Source organism: Prosopis cineraria, unplaced genomic scaffold (assembly GCF_029017545.1).
Source record: "Prosopis cineraria cultivar Desert tree isolate PC_DT_omini unplaced genomic scaffold, ASM2901754v1 PC4, whole genome shotgun sequence".
In the NCBI taxonomy this organism is placed as follows: domain Eukaryota; kingdom Viridiplantae; phylum Streptophyta; class Magnoliopsida; order Fabales; family Fabaceae; genus Prosopis; species Prosopis cineraria.
The window spans coordinates 12,627,011-12,652,950 of NW_026555335.1; the positions used below are offsets into that span (position 1 = coordinate 12,627,011).

Genomic DNA, 25,940 nt, shown 5'->3' on the forward strand with positions numbered 1-25,940 from the left:
TAAAACTTTATTTAGAAGTACAAAATGGGAGTATGTGAGAGGGTTTATTGGTATTAAGTGAAAATTGTGGTGAATGCTAATTTTATTTATAATAAAAAAGGAATTTGAGCTAAACTCATTTGAGTTTGAGTTTTGCTTAGATTTCTTCAAACTTTCAAAAAAGGTTTAAATTAATGAAAATTTTATAAACTCTTAAGCTTCATCTTAAGATTTTTTAGACTTATTCATACTGGCTCACATAAATTACTAGCTCTAGAAAGAATGATTTTATTTATTTTATTTATAAGGCATGCTATTGATATTTTATTATAATTTTTCTTGTTTATCCCACTAAATATTAATAATAAAAATATATTATTAAAGTATATATATTTGACAATGATAAATTTAAAAAATTATTAAATTTTTAAAAATAATTAGTAAATTTTAAAATTTTATTAATCTTAATAAAATATATTAAGAGTAATGTATAGATATTTTATTATAATTTTTCTTGTTTACCCCACTGAATATTAATAATAAAAATATATTATTAAAGTATATATATTGACAATGATAAATTTAAAAAATTATTAAATTTTTAAAAAGAATTAGTAAATTTTAAAATTTTATTAATCTTAATAAAATATTTTAAGAGTAATGTATAAATAAAATAAAAAAATAATTGCTGTATGTGCATTGTATTTATACAACAACATTCCATTGATTGGTTGGGCGAAAAAGGCATTCGTTATTTGGCATTGCAGTAAGCAATTTCCGTTGAACTTGGTGGGTGAATTTATTGGAAAGCTATTAATTGGACGGCTTCGACCTGTAGAGATAGAGATGGAGATGGATTGAATTGAGCCATTCTCAATTTATTTTAAATTTAATGCTTTGTCTTCCTCTCACTCCAACTCGAAAGCAAAGGACTTTGACATTCACTTTACCTCCTTTCTTGTTTCACATATTTATTTCGCATACCCAAGTCAATGCAACATTAAAGTACTGTAGTGTATATATGCCCCCATCGCTTTGCATCATAAAAAAAGAAATTACAACATGAATTATTATCTTACAGCAAACGTGATTATCTCAGCTTCAATCTAAATTTAAACAAAATATTAACTTGAGTTGATCAATTCTCTCTATCATATTTATTTATATAGTCAACTGTTTGTTGTCACAATGAATACCATTTCTTTCATTTGGAAGTGATTTCAAGTTTAAACTTGACATTAATATATTTGTGTGAATACATACGTTTTCTTCTTCTTCTTCTTTTTTAAATAAAGAAGAGTTAGGAGGTTAAGGGGTTTTTTTTTAAACATTTATATAGATGACGCTCATAGTTGTAAATAGACACAACACTAAACAGCCATGAGCTTTAGTCAACAGTAGTTGTTTTATTGACTAACGTAATCCCACGTCTCTTGAAAGGATTCCTGAATTCAAACTCGATAGCGATAAAGTATGTGTCTATTTTTTATTTATGAAAAATGATCGGGTTAAAAATAATTTTTTTAAAAAAATAAAAGCATTTATGAAAAATGAAAACACTTTTTTATATAAGAAATTATGACTTATTTTTATTTTTAAAAAAATGACAATAAATTTTTTAAATTATATAAATAATAGTCTGATCTTTTAAAATATTATAATTTTAATGAAGTCCCTAAAGACATATATATCAATAAATTTTAAAATAAAAAATTTATTTTATTATTACTGAAAATAACAAGTCCTAATTATAATTTTAATTTAAAAAATTATAATTTTTATTTCATAAATCACAAAAGTTAAATAATAAATCACAACTTATTAAGTATGATTTTTGTTATTAAAAAAAACTCAATCATAACTTTTATTTTAAAAAATAATAATTTTTATTTTATGAATTGTAAGAGTTAAATAAAAAAATATGATTTATAAAGTGTAATTTATATATGCAAGAATAAGTTTTTAAAATAAAAAATATTATTCACAATTTTTATTTAAAGAATTATAACTTTTATTTAAAAAATTATAAGAATTGAATAAAAAATTATAATAAGAATAAAATAAATTTTTAATTTAAAATTAAATAATAAAAAATTTTTAAAATTTTATTAAAATTATAATATTTTAAGATATTATTTATATAATTAAGAGGAATTATATTTCTTTTTTTGGCCGGATATGAACGGTGTTGTTATGTGTCCCTTTTGATATTATTATGCGTTGGTTTGGTTGAAATTAGGACTATTCAAAGCAAAAAGTAAGGGAATAAACTTTTTGCAGGAGTTGCGTGTGAAAAGCATCAAAGTCGTTGAGAGAGACAACATCTCACCTGCGACTGTGACCGTCACAGAACACACCACGCGCCCCTTCAGCGCGTTCCGTTTGACGACCACTCTTCTGCTTCCCCCAGCCGCGCTCCCTGTCTCTTCCTCCTCCTCCTTCTACATATTCTCTGTAATCTTCCAAAAATTCTCACCTTTTTACTTTCACACTCCGACGTCTTCTGTGCCGATTCTCTACTAGACTACTACTACCTTTCTCTGTAACACGCCTTCACCCTGAATTTCTTGAGAGTAAACTGCTCAACAAGCCCGGCCTTCACACTATATGCTACTGATAACATTCACTCTTGAATCAGACCAGGATTTCATTTGTGTGTTTTGATCGGAATTTCATTCCTGGAAATGAGAGCTGGGCTGAGCACAATCCTCCAAACTCTAACGCCAGAAGCAGTGACTGTTCTCAACCATTCCATAGCCCAAGCGGGTCGTCGCAACCACACCCAAACGACGCCGCTTCATGTCGCCGCCACGCTTCTGGCCTCGCCCTCTGGGTTCCTCCGGCAAGCATGTGTGAAGTCGCACCCCCATTCGTCTCACCCTCTCCAGTGCAGAGCCCTCGAGCTCTGTTTCAGTGTTGCTCTGGACCGATTGCAAACTTCGCACGACATGACTCCCGGGACGGACCCTCCCATTTCCAATGCTTTAATGGCTACCCTCAAGCGTGCTCAGGCTCATCAGCGTCGTGGCTGTCCGGAGCAGCAGCAGCAACCCCTCTTAGCCGTGAAAGTTGAGCTCGAACAGCTCATCATATCCATACTCGATGACCCGAGTGTTAGCAGAGTTATGAGGGAAGCTAGTTTTTCCAGTCCCGCCGTGAAAGCCATGGTGGAGAAGTCGTTGAATTTCTCTTCTTCCTCTTCCCACATCACTTCGAATTCAATTGGGCTAGGAATCCGGCCAAGGACGGCGGCACCTAGTCCGAATTTCTATATGAATCCCAGGCTGCAATCGGGACAGCAAAAGGTTGACGAAGCAAAAAGAATTACTGATATATTGTTGAGGAGAAAGAGGAGGAACCCAATCTTGGTGGGTGAATCTGAGACAAATTCAGTGATGAGAGAACTGTTGAGAAAAATTGAGAATAACGAGATGCAAGAGATGCCTTTCAACAAAGCTCGCGCGATTTTCTTAGAGAAAGAGCTACCTTCTGATAAAGCACAAATACCAGCAAGGCTGATGGAGCTGGGAGATTTAATCAATTCTGGTTCTGGAGGTGTTTTCTTGAACTTAGGTGACTTGAAATGGCTGGTCGATCAGCCTGTGGGTATTGGAGCAGCTAGTTCGAGTAGTAACATGAAGCAACAAGCCCTTACAGAGACTGGGCGAGCCATAGTTGCAGAAATGACAAAACTTGTTGCCACGTTCAGAGATACATGTCGTCTTTGGTTAATAGGTACTGCGACATGTGAGACGTACCTGAGGTGTCAGGTTTATCACCCTTCCATGGAGAATGATTGGGATCTTCAAGCAGTCCCAATTGCAGATAGAGCACCTCTGCCTCAAACGTTTCCAAGGTTTTCATTTCTGCTGCTTCTTCTTTTCTGAAACACTGCTAGTTTCTAAGCAGAAGCTTTCTTAATTTGGAGGTTCTGATGCTATAATTAATGAATTCTGATTCCTATAATTCCAATTCCATTAATTCTGTTTTGAATGTAAAGCATGCCGTGTTCATGTTTCATTGAAAAGCTTGGTTAAGCTCTAGAACATGTTTGTAGTGTGTCGGCTAATACCATGTAACTATGTGTATTTTCCAATAAATAGGCTTGGGACAAATGGCATTCTTGGTGTGTCCCTTGAATCTTTAAAGGGCTTACCTAGTACGACAATGGAGCCGAGGTATGAGAAGGCAGATTCCGCTCCAAGAACAATGTGCTGCCCACAATGTACACAGAGCTATGAGAGAGAAGTAGCAGATGTGTTGAAAGACACTGAGAAAAATGATTCCTTCATTACATCAGAAGCAATTCGATCATCCCTTCCACAGTGGTTGCAAAATGCTAGAACTGGCAATGAAATGAAGGTTCAGATCATGATGCAGGTAATTTTGTCTACTTAGTTGGACTATTCCTTTCCCTCAAATAAAACAAATACTCATATATTTGCAATTGTCTTTCAATAGCGTGACAGCCAAAAAGTGAGGATGACGAAGACTCAAGAATTGCAAAAGAAATGGCGCGAAACATGCCTGCATTTGCATCCTAAATGTCATCAGGAAAATCTCAGCTTAGAGAGAAACGCTTCAACTCCTCACTCATCTATGAGCCTTTACAATCAAAACTTGTTGGGACGTCAATCTCAACCCAGTAAAATCTCAGTTAGCCCACCGGGAAGTCCAGTGACAACCGAGCTGGCACTTGGGACAGCGAACTCAAGCAATTCAACTCACGTTAAGGCCTTTCTGGGCTGCATTTCTTCAGAATCTCAAACTCACAGCAACAAATCGTTGGATCACGGCTCTTTTAAGAAGCTCCTTAAAGCCTTGACAGAGAAGGTATGGTGGCAGAAAGATTCAGCATCAGCAATAGCAACAACTGTGACACAATGTAAAATGGGGAATGGAAAACGTCGAGGAGGAGTGATCAAGGGTGATAAGTGGCTCTTGTTCTTGGGTTCCGATAGAGCAAGCAAGAAGAAGATGGCAGAAGCTCTTTCTGAGATTGTATCTGGATCCAGTCCGATCACATTTTCGCTCGGTGCACGGCATGGCAACCGGAAAACCGACGTCCATGATGTTCGTGGTAAAACAGCTTTGGATCGAATAGCAGAAGCCATAAGGAGGAATCCATTTTCTGTGATCATCTTGGAGGACATCCACGAAGCAGATTTACTCATTCGTGGCAGTATAAAACGAGCCATGGAGCAAGGTCGGTTTTGTGATTCCCATGGCAGAGAAATCAGTCTCGGTAACATCATGTTTATCCTTATAGCAAATGACACTTCAATCAATGAACAAAACTTAGCCAATTTAACAAGAAGGAGCTGGCAATTACGACTTTCTATAACAAAGAGAACAACCAAGCGTCGACCAGATTGGTTATGCAATATTGAAGAGAGGTTCACAAAGCCTCGAAAAGAAAATGCATCAGGTTTAACCTTTGATCTAAACGAAGCTGTAGAATCAGACGAAGACAAGACAGATAGCTCAATGAATTCCAGTGACCTCACGGTGGATCATGAAGAAGACAACCATCTCACTCACAACGTCCAATCACCCACTAGCTCTACTCCATTATTTCTACCCCAAGAACTGTTGGATGGCGTAGATGATTGCATCGTCTTCAAGCCCATTGATGCCGGCGCCATTCGCCACAGTTTCATGGCCGCGGTCGAGAGAAGATTTTCCGACGTGATTGAGAATGATATATGCATTGAAGTACAAGAGGAGGCTCTTCGAAAGATTGCTAGCGGAGTGAGACTAAGCCAAACAAGCTTGGATGAATGGATAGAGAAGGTGCTTGTTCCGAGCTTCAAGCAATTGAAGGGAATCTTGGACAAAAGTAATGACGTTGAATCCCTAGCCGTTAGGCTTGAAGATGACTTGGACGGAGATTATGGTGGCCAGAGTTATGGAGATTTGCTGCCTCCTTGGGTAAGGGTGGTGGGGGAGACCTAGGGGAGGGACACAGTGGTAATTATAAAATGTTAGTTGGGATATAGAAGTAAACGAATGCAAAAAACGATTGTAGTGCAATGACTTTTCTTTCATATAGGAGAATAATTAATTTTTTAATAAAATGATTTTTTTTTATTCGTTCATTTTTTTTTTTGCGTGTCACAACTGACAATTACATGTTTTATTTAGTAAAGAAAGTAGTTCCATGCTCTTGTTTACCTCCACTTAAATTATTTACTATAATTTATTTTTTAAAAAAATAGTTATATCCATCCAATATATATGTTAAATCTTAATGATCCACTCGAGTCATTTTTTTAATACGTTAGTATCCTTTAATACTAATCATTGCTTATTTACTTGTAAAAGTTTAAATGTGGAATATGTTTTAAATTTAGAATAACAGGTCAAACAGTCATTAAAAAAAAAAAAACTAGCAGGTGCGAACTTTTAAACCAACCAATGTCAAGTTTACAACCATGTAATATATGTAAGAAGTGGCAAACATATTTTACAACGAGAAGAAAAGAACAGAGGTAATTGGTAAACATAAGCTAAGAGCTTGTTATTATCTGTCATCTATGACTTGGAAATGGTTTGTGGTTCCATGTACGTAATGAACTCCATATATTAACAAATGAAAAAGGGAGAATTACATATATATCCGATACAAAAAAAAAATTAATTACTATAAGGTTCATTAATAATAGAGCAATAACTTTAGTTCAGTAGTCAATGAACTTTTGTAGTAATTAATTTTCTTATGTAGGATTTCAATATAATTCTTTTAATGAAATGCCTGTAGAAGGGAGTATACTCAAAAGTATAAATTTTTTTTATAAATGTATAAATTTAGTTATAAATTATTTTTTGAGAAGTATTAGTTAGTCTGTACAATTTGGTGGGGCAAAAAAAAAGTTATTAACTATAAAAACAGAGTATTCAACGCCTTCCATCAATTTTGATTACATGGCTGTTTATTTTTAAACTTATGGAACTCACAACAAAAAACACCTCCCATCTTATGTGTGCTTCACACTCTCCCCTCTTCGATTTCATCTTCTCTCTCATACCAACACAGCTCTATTGACAAGTCTTTGAAACAGAGTTGAGAGCACAGTGTCACAACCTATGTTCAGATATAAAAGAACTCGCAAGGTTGTGGGATTTTTGAAGACCTTCAAGATAACAGAGAGAATTTCAGAGCTTTCAAGAAGGATTCAGTATGTTTCTAGAATGTTATAGAAACATCTAGAATAATCTAAAATTATTTAGAGAAATCTAGAAATATCTAAGAAAATCTAGAAGTTTTTAAAATGTTCTAGAAACTTCCTCGCAGTAGTGTGCGAATTATTCCCCTTGCGGAGAGTCTCCCCAAGTTCGATCCTCCAACCTCTCCTACATAATAAAGTTGAGGCTGAACCTGGTATTATTGAGTCACTTTGTTATGTAGGAGAGGTTGGAGGATCGAACTAGGGGAGGCTCTCCGCAAGGGGAATAATCCGCACACTACTGCGGGGAAGCCTTTGTCTCCTGATGCTCACCGTAACGGGTGGGGTCGCCCTGTTGTGGGGCTTGGAGGGAGAGTGTCCAGCGTCGCAAAAGACCTCGGGGAGGCGGGGTGAGCGGAGGGCTGTTACAGTCTGTCGAAAAATAATGTATGACTTCGAAGCTCTTATGTTCAACATCCATGGCGGGTTACCTAGAGGCAATCATGCGTGGGCACTGAGGTAGGTTATCCTCCGATGAATGGAGATGAAGAGGGAGGATCGAAGATGAAGGAGGTCATTAGCAGGGAGGGGGGAGGATTGAAGATGGAGGAGGTCACTGGCAAGAAGGAGGGAGGATCGGAGGGGGGAGAAGGTTATTGGCGAGGAAGGGGGGATCGGAGAGGGTGAAGAAGGTCGCCGGTGGATGGGGAGAAGGTTGTCGGAGTTGAGAAAGCAAGAAGCTTGAGACCGAAGGGGGTAAAATTAGAGAATGGAACAAAGAATTTGAAATCCTTGGAGTGTATCATGGAAGCCAATTCCAGCGATTTTGGTGGATATGGAAATGGAAAATTTTCAAATTTCATAATACCAAACAAATATTTTTCAGAATTTCATATCCATTTCCAATTTCATGCTTCAAATTCCAGTATACCAAACAGGACTTTATAGTTTTTTGATTTCTAATTAGAGAATTTGTCATCCAGATGTTTTTGGACTCATATCTAGAGTAGGTGACTATCTCCCAATCAAGCATTGTGGCACATAAATTGATCAATTTAATTTTGCAATAATTGACGATTGGTGAGTAATTCTTTTTAATTCTTCTGATATTTATATTCAATAGTTGCATTTGCTATTATTGTCCTGGTTATTTTTGAAAGGTCACTAAAAGAGTACTGCATTTTTTAGGTGGTAATTCATTTGATTGAATCCTTCTTGGGTCTGCTGCATGGTTTGCTATTATCGAGTAGTACAAGAGCCGTGTAATTGCCGTCTTTGCAATTTGCTCGACCCAAGGTAATGTTTTAGTGTCATGTTTTAATTAAGTTAATTGTTGGCTTATTAAATAGACCGACTTCCTAGACTATTTGATGACTTATTAAATAAATTTACTTTGCAGGTCGGTTGTTTTTTGAAATTACTACAATGCAACTCATGTATTGTTTAATCTTGATCACCCTAATATTGAATACTTCAGGTGTGCTTGCCGTCAGAAACGCGTACTGGAAGATCTCTATTAATAGGTCAAGATCATCATCTTGTCATCGTACCATATCATAGTTGATCTTAATTTCAACTCCATTAATAGTTGACTTCAAGTTCAAGATCTCACAGGAAGGCATTTAATTAGTTTATTTTAAGAATGATTTCCTATTCCGCATTTATCAGGTTATTAGTTTAGTAAGTCTTTTTGTTGATTTATTGGTTATTATCATTTGGAAGTTTATTAAGTCTACAATTCATTGATAGCTATTTTAGAATTTTATTAGCCATTAAATTAAATATAATATCTTACACTTTTAATTCATGTAAGGGTTGTTGATTAATTACCAATTATTCAAGCATTCTAGAGTCCGTATTTAATTTTCTTATTTTAAGAAATAATGCAGGTGCATTTTCATATTTATTAGTTCATAAATCCGGGTACCCATTCATTAGGTTATCAATTTAGATTTGGGTCAATATTTAGTAATGGTTCGGACTATTTTTTTATATCAATATTCCAATCTAATTTTCCTGTAGTCAATCGCCAAATTATAAGTATTCAAGTCCATGCAATATCATAAATAAATGTTGACCCCTAGGCAAAGCATTTTATAACCAAAATAAATTTGATTTCAAATTTTAAATAAAATTCAAATTTTATTAAATTAAATCCAATACCACGTAACAATGGAGCCAAGAAATTCTCATTGCTGTGAAATATTCTTGGTTAATTCTCATTTAAACTTATAAGCACTACTATAGAATATATCTTTAGGAGCGGGTATTTATGAGCGCTTTTTAAATAAGCGCTCTAAAATGTGAATGTGGAATTTACCGGAATGCTTTTCTAAATAAGCGCTCCTGTATGTCAGGCTTCTCAATAAGATAACGCTCCTAATTAATATATATAAAATATTGTAAAAAATCTAAAAATACCTTCGGGAGCGCTCGTACTTAAGCACTCTGGAAGAGCTCGGCAGAGCACTCTTCCGGACCGCTCATGAACGAGCACTCTGGTAGAGAGCTCCGGAAGAGCTCTTTTAGAGCGCTCTGGAAGAGAGCTCCGAAACTCTTCCGGAGCGCTCTTTAATGAGAGCTCCGGAAGAGTGTTTCCAGCCTTTATTTATTTTCTGTCAGTTTTCTTTTCTCCATTCAGTTTCTTTCAAACCTCTCTCTCTTTTGTTGAGGCCCCACATTCCCAACAAGTTCTAGATCTTTGCTGTATTAGTCTATCATCATCGCTGTTTGCTGTTCCAGTTTGCTGTTGTTGCTCTTTCCTTCTTTGTGTCGCGCATTTATCTCTGTTTCTGTTCTGCATCACCGTCCATCTCCTGCATCACTGTCACCGTCGCCACACTATCTCCCTCTCCTGTGTCGCCATTGCTGTCCGTTCTATCGTCTTCATCACCGTCGCCATCCATCTGTCTCTGCTATTTGCTGTTTGCTGTTTGCTGTCTGCTATTTTTTGTCTGCTGTTTGCTGTTCCAGATCTGAATCTCTGTTCCATATCTGCATCTCTGTTCTAAATTTGCATTGTTGTTGCAGATCTGTGCTGCTACTGTACACAGGAGGAAGCAACGTCGCTGCGGTCATGAATACCGCCATTTTCTGCCGTGAAGACTACACTTTAAAGGTATTTTTTAATAATTAATTTATATATATTTGAGAATAAACTTCAAATATTTTTTTAATAATCAATATTATATATAATATATGAATTGAAGTTATTTATATTAAAATTATGAAGTATTTGTAGTTGATAATTTAGATTAAAGTTGAGGAAACTACTTGAATACTTTTATTTTATTTATGAAATGTACTTTTAAGGGAGATTATTATTATTAATTAAATTACAATTGATTGACAGAATTTAGATGCATTATGCTACTAAATTTTTATTTGAATGAATTTATTTTTTTAGTTTAAATGTATTGTGTTGTGGAATTCAATTGTTTGATCATTTGGGTGGTTGTTCTTTTAAGGAAGATGCTGTTGAATTTTTTTTTATAGAAATCTAAGTCTTTTGTTTATTGAATTTTGGTAATCATATTAGTGATATGGATCTATGGTGTGAATGAAGTCATTGAATTTGCATTTTGTCGTGATCAAGACCCCTATGAAGTCATATGTCCTTGTTTAAAATGTTGCTATGGAAAAAGAGTAAAGCCAATAGAATTGAAAGATTATTTAATATGTAATGGGATTGATCCAATTTATACTTGTTGGACCATGCATGGGGAGACAAGGAATAATGCAAGTGATTGGAGGGATAGTGCGAGCTACTCAACATTTGATCATAGTAGTGGAATATATGATGTTGATCGTCTTGATGAAATGATTGATGTGATTGAAGAGGATCTTAGGGATTGTCCTGAGATGTTTGAGAGATTAAAGAATGATGTTGATAAACCATTATACCTCGGTTGTAAAAAATTCACAAAATTGTTAGTTATTTCGAAACTATACAACCTAAAAGCAGTGAATGGATGGAGCGATAAGAGTTTCATGGATTTGCTTGAACTCTTATATGAAATGTTACCTGAGTACAATGAGCTTCCACCTAATACTTACGAAGCTAAAAAAGTGCTCTGTTATATTGGGATGAGCTATGAGAAGATACATGCATGTCCAAATGATTGTGTCCTCTTTCAAAAAGAGCATTCAACCTTAGATAAATGTCCAAAATGTGATGCATCATGGTACAAAAGAAATGGATGTAGCCTAGCGAAGGCATTATGGTATTTTCTAATCATACCAAGATTTAGATGCCTATACAGCATTGCAGAAGATGCTAAATACTTAACATGGCATGCTGATGAGAGAATTAAGGATGGCAAGCTATGGCACCCTGCAGATTCTCCTCAATGGAAAAAGTTTGATCTTATATACCCTGAGTTTGGGGTTGAAGATAGAAACTTATGCCTTGCACTGGCCACTGACGGAATGAACCCACATGACATGCAAAGTAGTACTCATAGTACATGGTCGATTATTTTAATGATCTACAACCTCGCTCCAGTATTGTGCATGAGGCTCAAATTTATGATGCTGTCATTGTTGATTTTTGGGCCTTGACAACTAGGAAATGATATAGATGTGTACTTAGCTCCTTTAATTGAAGATCTGAAGATTTTGTAGGAGACAGGTATGGAAGTTTATGATGGGTATAGAGAAAAACATTTCATCCTGCGAGCAATGTTGTTTGGCACCATAAATGACTTTCCTGTCTATGGCAATTTATCAGGATACAATATCAAAGGACGAGATGCATATGCAGTATATGAGGAGTACACTTGTTCAGTGCAGTTGGAACATTGTAGAAAGAATGTCTTCATTAGTCATTGATGATTTTTGCCGCAAACACATCATTACCGATGATTGAAAAGGCCTTTAATGGCCACCTAGAGAAGGGTAGAGTTCTCATGCCATTAACTGGTGAGCAGCTCTTTAAAAAGGTCAAAGATTTAAATATTGAATTTGAAAAATCATTTGCAAGTAAGATTGTTAAGAATGGTTGGAAAAAGAAGTCCATATTCTTTAAGCTACCATACTGGAAGACCCTAGATGTTAGGCATTTCTTGGATGCAATGCATATCGAAAAGAATGTCTGCGATAGTCTTGTTGGTACATTACTCCACATTTCAGGAAAGAGTAAAGATGGTATTAATGCAAGGATGGATTTAATTAGCATGGGGTTAAGAGAAGAGTTGGCACCAGAGAGGAAGGGAAAACACACTTTTTTACCTCCAGCAGCTCACACCTTGTTTAGAAAGGAAAAATTAGCTTTCTGTGAATTCTTGCATGAAGTTAAAGTGCTAGAAAGATATTCTTCAAATGTAAGTAGCCTTGTATCCACGAAAGACCTCAAACTAGTAGGTCTCAAGACTTATGATTGTCATATCATCATGGAAAATTTATTGCCGATTGGTATACGATCCATTTTGCTGAAGAAGATGCGAGCCACGATTACTAGATTTTGTTTCTTCTTTAAGGCAATTTGTAGCAAGATAATTAACCTGAAAAAATTGCCAAAGCTAAAACATGAAATAGATAAGATTTTAAGTCAGCTGGAAATGTATTTTCTGCTTTCGTTCTTTGACATCATGGTTCATTTATCATTTCACTTAGTTAGAGAGATAAAGTTGTGTGGGCTCGCTTATTTGAGATGGATGTACCCAGTAGAGCGTTACTTGAAAGCATTAAAAGGATATGTAAAAAATCGAAGTTGGCCCGAGGGGTGTATTGTTGAGAGGTACATCATGAAAGAAGTAGTTGAATTATGCACAGGATATCTCTCTAATATGAATGCCATTAGGTTGCCAAAGTACACAAAAGACACCATAGGTGAACAAGGTAGAATCATTGGGAAGAAACTCATCAGCATAGACAAGACATAATGGGAGCAAGTTCACTTGTATGTTTTACACAACACTGAGGAAGTTCAACCATATATCAACAAACACAAGGCAATAGTTAAGAGTCAGAATAAAGGTAAAAATGAAACATGACTAGCAACATATCACAACCAGCACTTTATATATTAGTTTAGAGCTCACATCTCTGAGGAGTCTCACCCATCAAAAGGTTGAGGTTTTTGGCTAGGGGTCTCGGATTTGAAGTATTTTCTTATACAGGTTATGTAATTAATGACTTTATATTTATACGAAAAGCCAAGATGCTCGGAGCACTATGCAAAATAGTGGTGTAACGCTTAAAGCTCAATCAATGCATGTCTCTAGTTTTAAAGACAAGAACCCAATCTATGTAATGATGTCATATTTTAGGATTATAGAACACATTTGGAAATTGGATTATATCAAGTTTGCGAACTTGTCTTTTGTTGCATGTGGGTTGACAATAAAAATGGCTTTCGAATTGACGAGTTAGGTTTTATTCAAGTAGATTTTAATAAGGTGGCTCATAAAGATGAACAATTCATTTTGGCATCACAAGCTCGACAAGTGTTTTATGTGTCAGATCCAACGCATAAAAATTAGTCGATTGTTCTTTTAACAAATAGAATAGTGGGTAATGAAGAGGATGAAGATTTCAATGTTGAGAATGACCCTTTTATGAGAACATCACGGACATTTGATATTTCAACTGGGGATAATGCCTTTTATATTAGAGAAGATCACACGGAAGGATTTGGATTGATGAGGGATATGTAGAACACACAAAAGAAAAGACAAAAAAAAGAAAAAAAAAATAAATTTTAACACTTGTAAGTTCTTTATTTAAATTTCCTTTTAATTGTTAAAAATTTATTTTTAATTGTTAAATTTTTTTTTTGTTGCTAAAAATTTACTTTTTTCCTTTCAGGTATATGGCTACCCTACCTGAGAACAGTGGTGATGCTCCACCCACTAAAGAAGAAGCATTCAAGAAGGTTAAACGGGGTAAAACTGTTATGAAAGTAGTAATACGGGCTCAAGCAACTGGTCGTAAATTACTAGTGAATTGGAATGATAGGAGCCAATTAGTTAAGTCTCCTTAGTTGGCTAGTTATATAGGGGTCGTAGCTCGTCATTATGTTCCTTGTTGCATTACAGACTGGAGAAAGAAAAATGACCCACAGCTTGAAAAAGCAAAAATCATATATGGGAAGATTTATGTATATCTTTTGATCTGGATGAGAGTCATAGGCATTATATCATAAGAAAAACAACATATGCTCATAGAAAGTTTTGAACTACCCTCACAACATATCATCTAAAAGATATAAATAAAGAATTTAATCCTCATCCTCCTAAAATGCATCCAGAGATCCAGCAAGAGCATTAGGATGAATTTATTAAAATACGCCAACAGCCTAAATTTTAACAGATCAGCCAGGTTAATCATTCTAGAGTCGTGAGTACTTCTTTTCAATATAGAGCAGGAAGAAAGAGCTATCCAAATATTGAACATGGTTTAGTAAGTTTCAATTAATATCGTCTATTGATATTACTTATATATATAAGAAAATGTTTTTTAATTATTCTAATATCTTCTTTAAATAGAGGGAAGAAGTTGGACCTAATGCTCCAATTTCTCAAGCTCTTGTTTGGAAGACTGCTCGAAAAGATAAAGAAGGAAAATCACTTCATGAATGCACTCGAAAAGTCTGGGAAGATTGTGTGAGTATTAATATTTTAGTATATTATTTTATTTACATTATTTACTTAATAATTAGTTTACAATTTGTTCAACAGGAAGCATTATCACAATCAATATCACAAGATGATGTGGAGGAGCATATGGATGTCCTTGGTAGGACATTGGGAGCTCTAGAGGTCTTTGGTCGTGTTAGAGGAGTCGGATTTGGCATTTCTTAGGGCACCTACTTTGGATGTCGGTCTAAAATTTTTACTGAAGATGATTTTAATGTAAGGATAGCAGAAACGGAGGCGAGAATGGAAAAAAAAATTTTAAGCTTCAATGGAAAAGAGATTTGAGCAAATGATTGGAGTTATAAATATGCCACAAGGTAGCTTCAGTGATAAAGATAGTTGTTCCTTCCATACTAAAGAAGACTTTCCTGAGGTTATAATTTTCTTTCTATTATCTTCTCTTTATTCACAAATTATGTTTCACATTTTTTTTAAAATATTAATTTTTAATTTTTTGGGCGAGTCTCAATGTCAATTATGGTTAGAATCACTACATTGTCGTGTTGTGATACTCAGATATGTGTATAATGACAATAGTGTTACTATACACTCCAGACCGTTGCCTGTTGATCACTTAAAGGTGACTATAACTATTCCAATAGAAAACGATGCTGAGGTGCCAGTGCAAATAGAAGATGAGGATATATTCACAATTTTTGATGCTGTTGGAACTTATGTGGCTTGGCCTTCAAAGCTCATTAAGTTACAGGTATAATAATTGATGGTTCTTTAAAATCATTCATGTTTTCTTACGGCCTTACTAATCCATTTTACATCTTGTAGTCCTCAAAATTTAAAGAAGTTGTAAAGAAGCCAATCAAAGCAAAAGAAAAGCCGTCGAAAGGATCTACTTCTGTGACTAAGGCAGGGAAGACCAGCACATAATCTACTCAGTTGAAATATTCTCATCAAAATGCACTTAAAATGATTATGTGGACAACATTTAAAAATGAGATCCGTGAAATAGAATTTGAAAAGGAGATTTATGGTGAAATAATTAGCAAAAAATTAGCAGCTAAAAATATTAATGAGATTCTAACAAAGGATTGGCTACAAACCACACAAATTAGTTTATACATCAGGTACTTTCTCAATTTTATTACTTATTATGTTATTTATTTAATTTTAGTTGTGAATGATTCTATTTGTTTTCATTTTAGGTACTTATATCATACTTTTGTGATGGCAGGCTCATTGATGACAAAATTTTCATTTATTAACCCGCACAACACTGGTACCTACAGTGTTGAGTACTATTCTCAAAAAATTACTGATGCATTCAAAGCCAAAGGTAAAAGAAACATTATTTTTAGCTCCTCACAATTCAAGGTAAACTGTTATTATTGTTTATTTTTAATTTTAGTTGATATTTTAGTTAATGAAATACTTTATTTTTTCAGGCAACATTGGGTGCTTGTTTGTATCAATCCATTTATCCCTGTGATTTATTATCTTGATTCATTAAGAGATAGTGACTTTAAGAACTACAAATCTATAAGGATATTATTTAATCAGTAAGTTTTTAGTTTTATATTCTTTATATATGTTTATTATAATAATTAATTTTTACTTGGTATGCTTAATCATTATATAATAGGGCTGTAGCACGTTATCGAGGAGGTGAAGGTCTCCCTCCAAACACCGAAAGACTTAATTTTGTTGAGTTTTATTCATGAAAAAGAATAAAGGTTTGTATTATTTTCTTAATAAAACAAGTTGGTACATATCTAAATGATTCTTTGATTGATATTTTATATTTGTTATTCGGAATATGTTATTCTGGATTGATGTAGAATTTTTAAAAAATTCTGGAACTTCCAAGTTATAGGGGAGACTCTTCTGGATTTTTGACAGCAAATACTTGTATCATATATATAACTTCATCACTGAAGTATTTTAAATTAAATTAAAATTTATTTCTACCATATTTTGATAATGACATCGATCTTTTATTGTTTTATAGGTACCTACACATTAGAAGGTTGAGAGTGTGGATACTATATTATGAAGTTTATGAGAGAAGTAATCACACAACAAGAGTTGATCATTCCTAAAAATGTAAGTCAAAAGCTTTGAAATTAAGTTAATATAATGTTAATTACTTATATATTGCTTTCATATCTTGTGTAGTATTTTATCGGAGCAAGATATTTACATTTTACTATGAAGCAAATATAAAATTTAGTTAAAGAATGGTCATAATATATTATTGGCTGTTTGTGATAGGAAGTTAGATTTTAATATTAAAAAAATAACAATAGTTTCATTTGTTAAGCTTGTTAGAAATTAAACTAGGTTAGTTAGAAAATTGAAATTGTTGTATCAGTTTTAAATTCTTTTCTTGTATATAAATTTTTATGTCGATATTATTTTTAAATTAGTTTTTGATATTATAATTTGCCATTGTTAAAGATATGTAAAAGGAGAAATTTAAAAAATTTAATTTTAAAAAATAAATATAATATACGAGAGCGCTCATTTGAGGAGCGCTCCGATAAAGTCACTTACGAGAGCACTTTTTAAAGAGTGCTCCGGTAAGTTGTCAGCATACGAGAGCGCTCCTACAAAGAGCGCTTCGATAAGGTGTCAGCATACGGAGGCGCTCCTATAAAGAGCGCTCCCGTATATGACGTGTGCCTTTATAAATCGAAGCTCTCTTATAGGAGCGCATTTAAAAAAGTGTTCCTGTACATTTCGGAGCGCTCGATACGGGAGCGCTTCAAAAGCGCTCCCTAAGGTCAAAAAAAGTGCTCCTGTAAACTTATTTTGTAGTAGTGAAGATTGAATCTGGTAAGAATGAATAAAAATTGGAGGTGAGTGCAATGTACAAAAAAGATGGGCATACGGAAAAAAAAAAATCAGGATAGGTGTTGATTATGATGATTCACCTTGTGATTTCATAACAATTAATCTTATACTTTTACTATGATTGGTGTCAATATTGTGTTATTTTAAACGATTGAAAAATGCTTCAAGAAAGAGTTATGACATAAAAAACTAAAACGTCAACCATTGATGTATAGCACGATTATAGCATACCAAAATGAAAAATCCACGGTGGCAAGAATGATTTCCATGATGTTGAATGAAAGTGTCTTGCGTTCATGAATAATTCGTGCAGCTAGATGGGATGTTAATTGAATTAATTTTGATATTGACTAGGGCACGAATTATTTCTTAAAACACTATCAATTTTATTACAAATTTTTTAATTTTTTAATTTTAACTTTTAAAATAAACATACCACAAATTAATATTAATTTTCTTAATTTTGATACTTGCTAGTGCACAAATTATTCTATAAAACACTCGCCCATTAAATGCTTTCACTAACTGTGTGATTTATGTGCATATTTTTGCTAATGAAATATATTCCTTCCAATCTTATTTATAAGTTACTTTTAACATATTTTATCAAAATTAAAAAAATTTTAAATCTCATTAACTTTATTTTAAAATTTAACAAATTTTCACCTTTACTCCTAATACATATTTTTAAATCTCATTACTAATATTTTTATTCAAAGTATTTAATAAAGACAAAAATGTAAATAAATACATTGAATATTACTAAGTGCTTTATAAGTAGGACTAAATTTTTTCTTCTCTCTATCCTATAAATGGCATCAGAGAAGTAAGTGTCTTTCGTTTGAATAATCACATTAAATATTCCTTACAACATCCAATATAATTAAATTTGATTTCATTATTTTAAGAAATATTGGATGTCTTCTATTTTGTATTTAGTATGCATTAAATATGTGAGCACACTGCGCATTTAATAGGTTATCAATTTAGAAATTTCTCATATTGATTTGTTTGGTGATTAAAATTTGGAAGTGTATATTCTCTCTGTTCAAAAATATAAAATATTTTTAATTGAATTTTACCCTTCAATAAAAAATAATTATCTACTTTAAATTAACTCTATCTTTTCATATTCACCCCTATTAAACACCCTATAATAAATATAAAGTTACTATCAATAAGGACACTTTTAGGAAAAAAAAAGGGTAATGATTACATTTTGAAAGATTAAAAATACTTTATATTTTTAAACATTTAACTCTCTCAAAAAATATTTTATATTTTTAATAGAGAGTGTAAAAATCAAGAATTTATTGGCAGCTGCTTTGCAAGCTTTTTTGTTTTTTTTGGCCAAGCTACTTTGCAAGCTTATAAAATCAGAAGCAGTTGTTAAATAGAATATCTTAAACTTTTAATTTGGGCATTGTAGTTTGATTACCAATTCCAAGAAATATGAACCCACATTTAATGCATTTATTTAAGGAAATATTCTATATTGTTTAATTTGTATTTAATAGTTATTATATATGAGCAACCCATTTATTAGGTTATCAGTTTAGATTTACTGTGTTCAATTTCAAAATTCGTGTGTAAGGGCATATTATGTAACTAATAAATCGAGGTCGTTTTATTCTTCTTCTTCTTCTTCTTCTTCTTTAATTTGCAAACAAATGGTAGCAAACATAAGAAACGAGCAAGGAAAAAACAAACAAACATCATATTGAAGTTAAAAGTAAAATTTAATACGAGATAAACACGTGTCAGTTTAATGAGTTGACTTGAAAAAGAGTTTTGTGAATCTTCTTGAATCTATTGAGTAGTTTATCAGGTAATTAATGAATCTAATAGTTGACTACTCATTAAACATTCCCACCGTCCGCATTTATGGTGGTTCTTTTGAGAAATATTTCATTTTTATCATCCAATTTATTAGGTTGTAAATATGTGTGGGAATTTATTGGTTTCCCTATCTAGAAATTACTTTTGATTATTTTACTATTTATTTTTTGGGAAGATTTTCTTTAGTTATTTTATTTGCAAGTATAATCTTATCATAAATGAAAATATATAAATTGTTCCCAACTGTCTTATGCTCCCCATCATTTTAATAATTTTATGTTATTTTAAGTCAATTTTAATTGCACAATTATTAAAGAGACATAGTTACTGCATTTTCTTTAGGATATTTCTTCCCTTTGGTTATTTGATGCACATATAAAAAGTCCTATCATAAATTAAAAATAACATATCCTCTTAAGAGCTGGTAATTTATATAAACTCTAATGGAGTAAGCTTGGATAAACTTGAAAATATTTAAGGTCAAATTTACAAAAATTACTTTTTACACAACAAAAAGAAAATTGACAATGCCTAAAATTTTGCACTGTATCTTCAAAATTGGCACGATCATTTTTGCAAGATTTTTTAGTTCCATCTTGATCCTAAATGGGACATGACAGGAGACAAGGAAAAATTTTAGTCTTTCATGATGGGACATGGGAAAGAGTTTTTTTTGATCTCATCTTATGAATACTCTTACCATTTACACAATTACCTAAGTAGATACTATAATTAACCTTGATTTTTAATTATTTTAAAAAAAAATCATGGGAGATAATTTTTATTAATGAATTTATGTCGCACTATAAATATATTACATGATAGTAAATGACATATTTGACTATATCCTAATTATATAATATATTTATACAAAATTTACTATTTAAAAATTATACATATATTAAAAACACTATACAGTATACTAATATTTATTTAATATTAATTTGTATAAAAATTAAGAACATTTCGTGCATCGCACGGGTGTATATATAAAAATATAAGATTAAGTATATAAATTTTATCCTTTAACAAAGGAAAATATATTTATATATTAGTTATGTTGCAATGGTTGTTACTTTTCTTATTTGTTTTATGATCTTGCCTCCTCCTTTTTTTCTTTTTGATAAAACAAGGAGAAAACCAAAACAAACTTACATCCCATCTAAACCTATCCAAATTTTTTCAAATTTTAAAAAATTTACTTCACGCTCACATATCCATGCCAAATTAAATTCAAAGTCAGCATTTTTAACTAATATCAAACCAAAAATGTTGTTCTTAGTATCATGTCCCATGTGCTAGAAGTGTTCATAAAATTCTTAACCCCAGTCAGCCCATCTTCGTTCTAATCATCCCAAGACAAATATATTTTGAATCAAAAAAAAAATTGGGGTGAGACATGACACATGAGACGAAATAAAATTTTACTCAGCATAATATGAGACATAGGTTTAGTATTGGACATCCAGTCCTATTCTAAATAGGTATTATATATATTAATTTTGTTTTGTTTTTATATATATAATTTCACTTCATTTGTGTTTTTTTTTAAAAAAAGGCACACAAATATCTTGAGATGTTAAAACATGTCCACCTTTTTTAAATCTTCAGATGTTATTATGTGTGTGTGTAAATGTTTTCACAAGACAATATATTAGAATATATGGATGGCATGAATGATGAAACACACAGGATATGGTTGTTTTAATTGATAAAAAAGCATGTTGATTTGATAATTGAGATTGACAAAAATCTTATGCATCGTAAAACAAATTAGCCATTCCTAGAGTGTTTCTATTGTGTCTTCAAAATTAACTATAAAATCAATATTTCTATTAGTAGTGGACTATATAAATATATAGGAAAGAAGAAGCACTCATGATTGATGATGATGTATAAACTTCAATGCTCATACATGATATTAAATTAAAATATATGGATTCAACCAAAAAAATTAAAATATATGACTGACATGAATGATGAAGTACATGGAACTTGGTTGGTTTAGTTGATAAAAAGTATATTGATAATTGGGAGATGGGTTAACAAAAATCATATTCATTGTAAAACAAATTGAGTGTGCCTAGATTATTCTAGCTTTGTCTTTAAAATTGACTATGATAATTTTATTAATATTAATTTCTGTAATACTCAATATTATTTAATATTAATCAGGAACACAAGACTTTTGCCAACAAATTCTTCCAAGATGAATAATGAGCTTAATGAGTTCACATAATGAATCATTTCTATAGGAGATAAAACAATTGTAGAAAATAACAATGGGAAGAAAAAGATTATTATTCCGTATGACATTTGACTGCAATACTCAATTGAACCTATAGAGTGCATAATTGAATCTACATAGAAAATTTTATTAGTCATCTCTTTCATGATCAACGACCAATTCTATTTTAGAGATAAGATCATATTAGAACTTACATTGTCTATAGTGGACGAGGTTGATAAGTATATTCTATCCATGATTCTTAAGAATGTTGTATTTAAGCCTAGATAGTGTGTGCAAGCAAGATAAAGATATTGACTCAATAGATGAATTGTATTCCATCAAGTTCCTAAATCTAATAGCAATGTTTGGCCTCCCAAATCATGTGTTGAAGCTTAGGTTAATGCTCCTATTATACTTCTTAGAAATATTCATAAATCTCTTAGTCTTTGTCATAACATGTGTCTAATTGTTATGGAGACAAGAAAACAAACTCTCGAAATATATATAATTTCAGGTTCAAATGCTAGGATAAAGGTCTGCATTCTAAAAATTGATATGTTAACTTTTGACTCTTGATTGTCATTTACTCTTTACAGAAGACAATTTTCTATTTTATTGTTTTTGGCTATGACTATAAACAAAAGCTAAGGTCAGAGCTTGCTCATTGTTGGGTTATACTTACTAAGACATGCCTATACCCATAACCAGCTATATGTTGTTGTGTCTCAAGTGTGAAATATGAAAGGGTTAAAGATGTTTTTTTTTTGTTACACATAGGTTTTGCTCCTATTAGAGACAATTTTATTTGGGACACTGTCAGGCATTAAATGTAGACACCTCTCTTAATAAGCATTTGAATCTCGGTTCATCATGTTATGAGAGAATTGTCCCTTACACTAAACCCAACCTCTATTAGTAAAGGGTTGAATATGTTAATTCTTGATGCAGATATTAAGCCCACAAATGATATTGTAATCATAGATTGCAAGGAGATTTTCAACAATCTAACTAATATATAATAGCCATTTATTCGTTAAAGTGCTTTGCTTTTTCAAATTTTTATTGCTATTTTTCTTTCTTTCTTTATTGTAACAAATTGTTGCATCCACCTTCAATTTGTGTTTAAAATTTATCTATAATGTTATCCCCTACATTTTTATTCGTTATAATTTTTTAATATTAATTATGATCAAGTAGTTATATCTTTTTATAATTTTACTAAGATAAATACTTAATATGTACTAATTATCACTGTTTAACACTTGAAAGAATTTGTAAAAATAACATCCCGTGTGTTACACGGGTAATTGACTAGTTAAATTGATAATTAAGTCAAACAAAGATGAATCAATTCTTTAATTTCTCTTCTCTTCTTAAATGGTAATGCATATGCTATCATCTTGGTTAATCCTTGCTTAACATCACAGCTAATGAAGTTTCATAATCAAGCTCTTTAATTTGAAACTTGGAGGTCCAGTCTAATCAACCATTTTAATTTTGTCAATTTTGAACACTAATGAAATTTTCTGGCAAAAAAAAAAAACAAAAGAAGAAGAAGCCACTGCTCAAATTTCAGAATAAGTTTCAAATATAATTCGCGATTATACCTAGTCTGTGATAATGATGCTATCTAGTTTAGCCAATTTAATTTCACCTAACTACACTGACTTGAGTTAGGTCAGACAAAATAAATTTACTGATCAAACCAAACAAATGAGATTACCAACCATGTTAGTTTTTTGTTACATTAGTGGAGGTTTAAATCCTATGTCACTACCAACACCTTTTTTTTTTTTTCAAACTATATTGGGCTAGTTTCACTTAAGTCCATGTTAGTTTAATTTAATTCAATATGATGTTATTAAATAAATTATATACACATAGTTTACAACCTGACATAATTCAGTCCAATCTTGATCAGACAACTCATGGTTAGCAGATAATATGACTTGATATAAATATTTTATTTGATATTAAAAAAGAGAATTGAAGCTGGATCCATATGAGTCATTTGGTAAGCTAACGCAAAGAAACACTTGTAAAGTCAAAATAGTTGGAACCTCTCCCTCCCTCTCCCTCTCCCTCTCCTTTTATAACGAGAGAGGATGCTAAGCAATTAGGATATTCTGATGTAGCAAACTAACTAACTTTGAAAAAGGGGTAAACAGGATGAAAACTGGCTATGTAAGATAAAGGTGGATTTCAAAGTTCTAGCATGAGAGGGATCATGGGCTTTCAGAGTGGGCTAAATACAACTTTTGGTTCCCTTACTAATCATCATTGGTAGAGAAGAGTTTGATCCAACAAGTCACTAAACTTTACATATCATGTTACCCCCAAAAAAATAAAAAAAGTACATATCGTATGATTTTTAATCATAGCTACTCCCTCTTACCTTTTATTATATGATAAATTTTTTTGCCTTTCATATAAGACGTTTGATGGAATATTAATTGTATTTTTTGTTACTATGATCTTTGTTTAAACTCATTAATTATAAGAGTTTAAAAGATTTACTTTATTTCCAACTTATTCAAGTTGCTCGATTCAAATAAATTTAGTTAGAATAAGCTCGGCCTATAAGAATTATCAGCTCTACTCTTATTCCAATAAGGTGTAGAAGTATATACTCTCTGAAAATTTTCTTCATGGGCTGCATAGAGCTAGCTAACTTTTCTGCACATGTTCATGACCCTCGTGCTTAAAAAATGCAACTCTTCTATATCCACATGGCATAATGCTATTATTATTAATTTCAACTCCCTTGATTTATTCGTTAGTTCGCGTGGCGATATACCAAATCCCACCGATATTTTGGGGGGCTTCTTCTAACCTTTCAAGGAAAGATTCATTAGTTCTTTCCTCATCAACATCAGAAAAAGGGTTCACAATTATCATTTGTTGCATGAATATGGTGGCTCTTTTATGAAAAATGAATAAGTTTTCATCATCTTTTGTTTAATTTTGAAAAAAAATGAATTGTTTGGTCCCTATAATTTTGACTCAATTGTAACTTAATCTTTAAATTTTCATTCATTCTAGTTCAATCTTTATAGTTTTAACTCGATTGTAACTCAATTCTTGAACTTTGACTCGGTTCAACTTAGTTTCTATATTTTTAGTAATTTAAAATATTGGTCCTTATATTTTAAAAAAAATTATAAAGATTACAATTATTTTAAAATTTTAATTTTTATAAAGATTAAAAGTTTTAGTAATTTAAAATATTAATCTCTAAATTTTAAAATAGTTTCAGTATTTATAATTTTATTTTCTAAAATAGAGGGATCAATGTTTTAAATTATCAAATGTATAGGGATCGAGTTGTATTGAGTCAAAACTATAATAATCGAGTTGCAATAATTAAAATTAAAGAAATAGGTTATAATTAAGTCAAAACTATAAAAACTAAATGATTGATTTTTTTTAATTTTTATTATTCCTTTTGCCTCTTATATTGTTAACATGTTACTAAGTCTAGCTTCTTTTCATATCTGACTTTTTTTTTCTTATATTGCTATCTGACTAGGTTAAATTTGAAAATTGTGAACCCCATTGAAAGTAATTATCTCAAAATTATTTTCTACATTCACTTTGATTCGAATTCGAGATTTGGTATTTAAGTGCTTCCATTATGATATCATACTAAGCATGCAGAGAAAATAAACAAATTTTTCTATTTGATCCCATGTTTGCTTCTCTCGTCAGGTCTCTCTCTCTCTCTCTCTCTCTCTCTCTCTCTCTCTCTCAATTAATTTCATGGCTAATCACACCTTCGGATAAGATTTTAAAGAAATGGTCAGCACCTCCAGACATCTTTACACACACAGTGATATGATTGTGATCGAGGACATTTTAATTTGTAGGCGCATGTAAGAAATGACACTTAATAGTTATGATATATGAAATGGGCAAATCTTTAGCAGTAAGCAAGGGTAAAATTCTTATTCCTTAGCTTACAGGCAATTTTTGAATCATCAAATTCAAACTTTCAACCTATAGCAGCATCTTATCCTTTCCATCTTTGTCATCAAGGTGGTTGAGTGCACATTTTCATTCCAATTTTCATCAATTTTTCCTTCCTTTGTTATCATCAAACTGTAATAAATGAAAGCTTGGATTACAATTCTTGACAACACCACGTAACTAATAGAGCTCTCTGTACCTTAGCACAACACACACATGAAATAATTGCCTCCTAAATGAGAAACAAACGTTGGATTCTGTCATTCGAATATAAGTGCCAATTTTTTTTCCTTTTAATAAGGTCTATAGTGAATA

General features: G+C 32.2%; 1 protein-coding gene across 1 annotated transcript; it reads left to right on the forward strand.

The window, feature by feature from the left end:
- Positions 1-2,319: 2,319 nt before the first annotated feature.
- Positions 2,320-6,053, forward strand: LOC129308271 (protein SUPPRESSOR OF MAX2 1-like). Its single transcript, XM_054949338.1, has 3 exons — positions 2,320-3,835; positions 4,083-4,359; positions 4,441-6,053. Exons 1-3 carry the CDS (start codon positions 2,664-2,666, stop codon positions 5,932-5,934), a joined length of 2,943 nt encoding a protein of 980 aa, XP_054805313.1. The 5' UTR covers positions 2,320-2,663; the 3' UTR covers positions 5,935-6,053.
- The last annotated feature ends 19,887 nt before the right edge of the window (positions 6,054-25,940 follow it).

What these genes read in the sequence shown, in the direction of transcription:
- LOC129308271 (XM_054949338.1), top strand. Translation starts at nt 2,664, where the DNA reads ATGAGAGCTGGGCTGAGCACAATCCTCCAAACTCTAACGCCAGAAGCA. An exon ending in CTGCCTCAAACGTTTCCAAG is followed by an intron (nt 3,836 to 4,082) that starts GTTTTCATTTCT and finishes TCCAATAAATAG; the next exon opens with GCTTGGGACAAATGGCATTC. An exon ending in AGGTTCAGATCATGATGCAG is followed by an intron (nt 4,360 to 4,440) that starts GTAATTTTGTCT and finishes GTCTTTCAATAG; the next exon opens with CGTGACAGCCAAAAAGTGAG.